At 42.4% G+C, this 7,177-nt stretch overlaps 1 protein-coding gene across 3 annotated transcripts in view; it reads left to right on the forward strand.

Annotated features, from left to right (window-relative positions):
• Alpha-man-iib (alpha-Mannosidase class II b) overlaps positions 1–6,855 on the forward strand; it is a 146,256-nt gene extending 139,401 nt beyond the window's left edge. For all 3 annotated transcript variants that reach the window (XM_077421651.1, XM_077421642.1, XM_077421661.1), the window contains exon 7: positions 144–6,855. In XM_077421651.1, the coding sequence (XP_077277777.1) occupies positions 144–2,289 (2,146 nt within the window). In that variant the 3' untranslated portion in view covers positions 2,290–6,855. The remainder of the gene's footprint in view (positions 1–143) is intronic.
• The last annotated feature ends 322 nt before the right edge of the window (positions 6,856–7,177 follow it).

The following is a 7,177-nucleotide window of genomic DNA, read 5'->3' on the forward strand; positions in this document are numbered from 1 at the left end:
ATATGTTAACTGGAAAACTAGTTTTTTTTTTATTAAACATGATATATATTGCTTTTTATAACATAACATGTGTCAAGAAAAAAAAATAAAATTGGTTCTATTAACGAAACGTCACGTTTTCCGCTATTGTATCTGTATTTCAGATACGACCACGCGATCGAGTGGGATCAACAGTACACCAACTACAAGATCCTGATGGATTACATAAACAGCCGCAAGGACGAGTACAATGCCGAGGTGGTGTTCGGCACGCCGAAGGACTACTTCGGCGAGATACAAAAACGCGTGGGCAAGTTCCCGTCGTTGACGGGCGACTTTTTCGTGTACTCGGATATCTTCAGCGAGGGTAGACCGGCCTATTGGAGCGGCTACTTTACCACCAGACCATACATGAAGATCCTGGATCGCGAGCTCGAGGCAAATCTCAGATCAGCCGAGATCCTCTACACGATCACGCTCAATCTCGCCAAGCAGTCTGGCAAGGATATAAAACTTTACGAGACGTATTTCGAGAAGTTGGTGAAGGCGAGGCGTAATCTGGGCCTGTTCCAGCATCACGACGCGATCACCGGTACCTCAAAGTCCTTCGTCATGAAGGATTACGCGCTGAAACTTTTCGAGTCGATCTCGGACACGACGAGCCTGCAGAGCTTCGCCATCCAGTCGCTCGCGGCCACCATCAGCGGCAAATCCAATTCCGTTTACGTGCTGGCCGAGTCGGACAGAGACAGCTACGAGAAGTTACCGAAGAAGATACCGATCGGCGTGAACGGCCATGAGACCAGAAAGATCGTTCTGTTCAATCCACTGGCCCAGCCCAGGCAGGAGGTGATCAGTCTCAAAGTCACGTCGTATAAAATCAAAGTCCTGGATCCACAAAGAAACCCCATACCCTACCAAATCGCGCCGGTGATGAACGCCACGAGCATCACGCATGACGTGTACGTGTTGCTCTTCGTGGCCGAGCTGAAACCGCTGTCGATTGCCACGTATCACCTGCGGCAGGTCGACAAGGTGCCGGCGGAGGCCATCTCGACGGTGTATTGCAGCCGTTGCGGCAAGGACAACGTCTTTCCCATCAAACCCATGCAGGTGGGCGACGTGCAGCTCGAGAATCAACGGATGAAGCTGCTGTTTGACGGACAGACGGGTTTTCTGAAGCGCGTGACGAAGAAATCCACCGGCAAGATCATGCAGTGCGCCGTACAGTTCGCCGCGTACCCCTCGGCGCAGTTTCACAGCGGTGCCTACCTCTTCATGCCCGACCCAAATCTCCGGGACACCGACAAGGACGTCCTGGAGGCGTACACGCCGCACCAGAAGATTTATATCGTCAGCGGTAGCCTGAGTTCCCGCCTCACCGTCGAGTACGGCAAGTTACTGACGCATCACGTGGCGATCTACCATCACGACGGCGGCCTCGGCGAGGCCATCTATCTGCGCAACATCGTGGACTTCGAGACGCCGCCGAAGAATCGCGAGACGGAGATGTTCATGCGCCTGCAGACCGATATCTCGAACGGCGATCCGCCCGAGTTCTATACCGATCTGAACGGCCACCAGATGATCAAACGCACGAAAATCGAGCGCATCGGTATCGAGGGCAACTACTTTCCCATCACGACCATGGCCTACATCGAGGACTCGAGTCACCGACTGACACTGTTGGTGAACCACTGCCAGGGCGCGGCCAGCTACCAGCCCGGCTGGCTGGAGGTGATGCTGGATCGCAGGACTCTCTACGACGATTCGCGGGGCATGGGCGAGGGTTTGCTGGACAATAGGCGGACCGTCATCAAGCACTGGCTACTGCTTGAAGACATCAGCGGCGAGAAGGACAGATACTCGAGGCCGTCTCTGTTCGCCAATCACCTGAGCAACACTCTCAACTATCCGATGAACATCTTCGTGGTCGACGGCAGCGAGCAGGAGGTCACGATGGCGCCGGAAGTCCGACTGTTGAGTCAGAGCTTCCCGTGCGACCTTCACCTGCTCAATCTGCGCACCAACCACGATCAGAAGTTGCCGCATTTCCCGGTGAACAGCGCGCTCATGGTGCTGCACCGGCAGGGCTACAGCTGCTCCGTGGGCATCGACGTGGCGCTGAAGCACTGCCCGCTCACGGAGAGACTCGCGCAGGGTACCGCGTTCTACAAGCTCGACAAGGTCAACGTCACGAAGACGTCGTTGACCGGCACGAAGCCGGGCGCGCGTCTGAAGGATGGTTTCCAGGAGATCGGCCTGCAACCGATGCAAGTCGAGACTTACAACGTAAACTTCGTGCAATGATCCTACACTGAGAAAAAAAATTGTTGATTCCGAAAAATATTTAGTCGGATACGTTCAACTAAACATTTTAGTTAGTTAACTAAACATTAGTTATTTCGACAATTTATTTAATTTCTTTAATCAAGAATTAATTAATTAATTCAACTAATGTTTAGTCAACTAACCGAAATGTTTAGTTGAACGTATCGGACTAAATATTTTTTGGGATTAACAAATTTTTTTTCTCAGTGTAAGCCATATGCCAATCGGCCGTCGATCTTGACGCGCTCGCACGTTGATCGGTTAGCAAAATTCCAAAAGTACACACAGGCGTTCTGCCCCCTTCCAAATGACACTGCCGTATGTTAATCGTATTGAATACTACCTCTTTGACTCTTCGTGTAACGGGCGACGTTGTTGGCGGTAAGGATCGGAACTTTGCGGAAGCGATACAGAGAAGCGAAAGTAATCAATAATTTCTCGCGGGGCGGCGAAAAATGTGACAAATAACGTTGACCACTCTGGGACAATTGAAATAAACAATTGACTCGCACGGTTTAATTAAAATGAATTCCGTCGTATCAGGAAGGATTTAAAAAAATTTTTAATCAACAACCTTTTTATTCCATTAGGCGTGTGAAGGAGGCATTTTGATTAATTTCTTTCAAAATTAATCCCGACAATGTACTCTGATGGCCTAGAAATCACGTTTTTATACCGTCTTCTTTTTTCTTGTACTCAATTTCTTTTATAAACTTTATTCGAAGAATAGGAGGAAGGGGTTTCATAACAAATCAAAAAATTTATAAATTTCACGATTTTATAAATTATTGACTAAGAACTCTTCATTTCAAGAGTTCAGCTGAATTTCGCGAGACGCGCGATGCTTCGCACTGGTCGCGTCACATTTTCCGAGGCATATTATCGAGAGGGAGAGGGAAGGGAAGAGGCGAGAGATGTATATACACGCAGATATATAAATACACTAGTAATTTACTCCAAACAGAGTCTGAGATATCTAATTAATATATGTATATTCGCTGGAACGAGATATTTGGGAACAGGTTTATCTCGATCTGTTTTACTCATTAAAATTTCCACAAACAATTCTTCCATAATTTAATACCTGTATCGTTGGAGTGACTTCAACTATATTTATTAAGATTTTAGGCTCTAGCAGTTCTGAATTTCTTTATCATTAACTTCGTGTAAAAAATCCTCTATTTCTAAACTTTCTTATTTAATTTCCAAAATGTTTCTTATCATTGTTTGAACGATAAAATAATACTTCTAACTTTCTGCGTGTCTTCACGACAGCTCTTTTTTTTAAGTGATTTCACGGGAGAGATAAAAAGAGCCATAGAGAGTCAGGCCTATACGGAGAACAAAAGAATTAAAATTTCATATAGTGACCTTTATCTGTTTCGTACGGCGGTTAACGTGGACAAACAGACTGACAGCTGACCGACGCAAATTTCTTTTATCAAACGTATAGAGATATATGTATATATTGTATCGTATATGTACATATTACATATTACGTCGTAACTTATACCCTAGATAATTACCGATACCGTAAACTACCTTTGTGATAGCGAAACGATGTAAAGAAAATCTTATACATCTATTTTCGTATGTCAGATATTTTGCTATCGACCCTCCCTCTCTCCCTCTCCGCGGGTATTGACAGTAAGTGTCTTCTTATAGACGAGGGGGACGCGATATTCCGGAGATATCTCCTCCCCGTGTATATCGCGTACGCAGTCGGGAAACGTAGTAAAGTATAATGCGTTGTAAAATAAACTTGCGTGCCAGACGACGAAGTTATCTCTTGGAGACAATGCGGGTAGAGGCGGTCTTCACAAGATACGACGATATATAATTCACACTGAATTGCAAATAATTAATTAATTTGACGAGTTCTCACAATATTACGTGACGTTAACGATTGCAAAATCTTCTGTTTCGCTCTCTTTTTCTTTCTCTTCCGAGACGTTTATGCCACGCACTGTAAACCTGTCAGAGCGATTTCCGTGTTCTATGTAATTACTTTATTATGAACGAACGATAAGTATTGAGACAGGCGAATGATAAATGTCGCAGAGAGAGAGAGAGAGAGAGAGAGAGAGAGAGAGAGAGAGAGAGAGAGAGAGAGAGAGAGACTCTGCTAAGTGCGATATGTATCGTCGCGTGGCGTTTCCAGCAATCTTCCACTTCCATGGAGAATCTCGAAGTGTCCCTTTTTGCGGCTGTACCGTCGGTCCGATTTGTACATATTAGATTAATTAATGGAAAGCCGTGCAGCTACCGCGCGCGCGAGTGGACCGGTCGCACGGTCGCATTCCTCCGGCGCGTGAAACAAGAGAGGAAATTAGTTTCTCCGAGGCGAGGGCGCAAGAAATGTGGTCGCTACTTTTACGTAAAAACGGCAAGCAAAGTGTTTGTCGCTTCCCCATGTAGCGGATTCGTATAGTTATTACGAAGTAGTTTTTTAATTCACGCGAAAAAGTTACGTTATCTATGTAAATTTTCTTATTTAAAAATTGTATTTATAAATACGGTGCGAGTACGGTGAACTTCCTAGTGGTTTTATATATACTCCGACGTTATATTATCTTTTTAGGAATTTTATCGCGCGCATATACATTTCTGCCCAAAATTCTAATACATAAACCATCAGATTGTAGATTTCCAATTTCATTCATGTTAACATTAATTGATTCAGTTATTTACAGATAATCGACGTATTTTTATCATATCGTTCTATCGCTAACAATAAGAGATGTAACAAGTTGCAATCAATTGTTATTTTAGCGGTTACATTTGTCCACGATTACATTTTGTCGCACTAAATATATTTTTATTGAAATTTAATTCGTTTTCGATCGCTGTCACTGTCAAATTGTCGTTGCCGTTTGATTTCAGCCGTGAATCCTCTATTTCCAGACGCGAGTTATTTAACGAAACGCGCATCGATTTGGCAATAATTTAACACCGATCGAAAACGCATACACTTTGCGTTAAAAAATCGAAAAAGTCAAAGGCAGAAAGAAATCTGTCGCGATAAGACTCGATGTCGCCGGGTAATCAAGCTTCGTAAGCATCGGTTATTAAAATTTTTTCGATAGACTTATGGCTCCGATAAATTTCACGGTTCACGGCGCGAACGAGCGTTCGAGGTTTAACGATGTTGTGTAAATAGCGGATCGTCGATGAAATCGTTAAACCGATAGATCGTATAAAGAGTAATGGAAAATAAAGGACGGGCGGATGGGTGCACGGGGTAAAGTGTATAGTAAGTTATCTCCTTCGTTGCTGTTGTCACTTTTAATCATCGCCGTAACACGTTATCGCGTTCGATCTTTGGCCGAAAAAAGGCTTGCGAAAATATATTCTATTTATCTGCTTTATACATATTATGTGAATATGATAAAACTGTTTTTAATTTGATATAATAAATCTAAGCTTAGGTCTTTGACAGCTTTATATTAGTCTCTGTATACATATATGTCTATATATATACATATAATTTTTTCAACAAATTGCGCGCCGATTATTTGTCGGACTTAAAACACAGTAATTGTTAGAATTAAAAAACCCTTTTCTCCCCGGAATTAAATCGACTCGATTTAATTATCTAAATTTTAATTTAGCTAAATTTTAAATTTCTTTAATTCTGGGGAGGGAAGGGTTTTTAATTCTAACAATTACTGTGTTTTAAGTCCGACAAATAATCGGCGCGCAGTTTGTTGGAAAAATTATATGTATATATATAGACATATATGTATACAGAAACTAATATAAGGCTGTCAAAGACTTAAGCTTGGATCGCATGGCTTTTGATTCTAATTGATTGTATATCGTTACGATCCTATTTCTCTTATTATAATAAATCTAATTTTATCTCTTAATTTTATTTTTGAACACGTTTTTGAGCCTCTGGCGTTAATCAGACGAATTAATAAACGGGGTTATCTTGTTTTGATATTATATTATCTGTTGGATATTATTTATCTCTCGGCATTGTTATTTTATTATGCGCACTAACGACACTGCCCACGATAACATATCGTCCGCTTCGTTTAAGCTTAAATGTAACGAATCAAAAAAAAAAAAGAGCCTCAAGCAGCGAAATCTCGCCCGTAGACGGTTCTACGGAGATATAGATTCGGCTCGTTGTTCCAACATATTTTCCACGTCGCGAAATTGTACTCCGTTTAAGAGCGCCGTCGGATCTCTCTACGCCGAGATTTTCTGCAAATGTCGACAAAATACCCGAAATTGTCGAGCGACGAAATCGCTCGGCGCCACAATGACTGTCCCTTGTAACGATATTGTAACATACTGTATGTTTTGTGCCGTCGTTAGAGAGAAAGAAGTGTTCTATATCACAAAGAATAAAAGTTATATTACATGTTCACACACGCTGCCGCTCGGACGATTCGCAAAGTGTTCCCGTCGCCGTTTGGAATCGCGCGAGCGCGGAATGGCGCGAATGGCGATGATTACATACGATATTCCTTATGTTACACACACACAATGTAATATTATATTTATTAAATAAAACTAGTAACTGACGTATTTTGATCAGCCGCGTTGTTCTCTATGGCCGAATATCCCTTCGATAAAAGCGGGCGAAAGTAATCGAGGAGGCTGTTGAAAGACTTAATACAATCTAATCTGTCTCGTATGCTGTCACGTTTTGTTTTTGCTGTAATGGCACTTGAGAAGATCGATTACTATTTTTCTTCAAATGACATGTACCGTTTTTGTCTATAATTTTTATCCTTTTCTCATTTTTTCATACACATAGATATACATATTTAATTAGAATATTGATAATTTTAATGACGTGCTTAACAGAAATATTTATAATTTGCAAAAGGATCAGTAATAAGTATTTAATACG

Source organism: Temnothorax americanus, unplaced genomic scaffold (assembly GCF_048541705.1).
Source record: "Temnothorax americanus isolate GAGA-0224 unplaced genomic scaffold, ASM4854170v1 Scaffold11, whole genome shotgun sequence".
Lineage (NCBI taxonomy): Eukaryota > Metazoa > Arthropoda > Insecta > Hymenoptera > Formicidae > Temnothorax > Temnothorax americanus.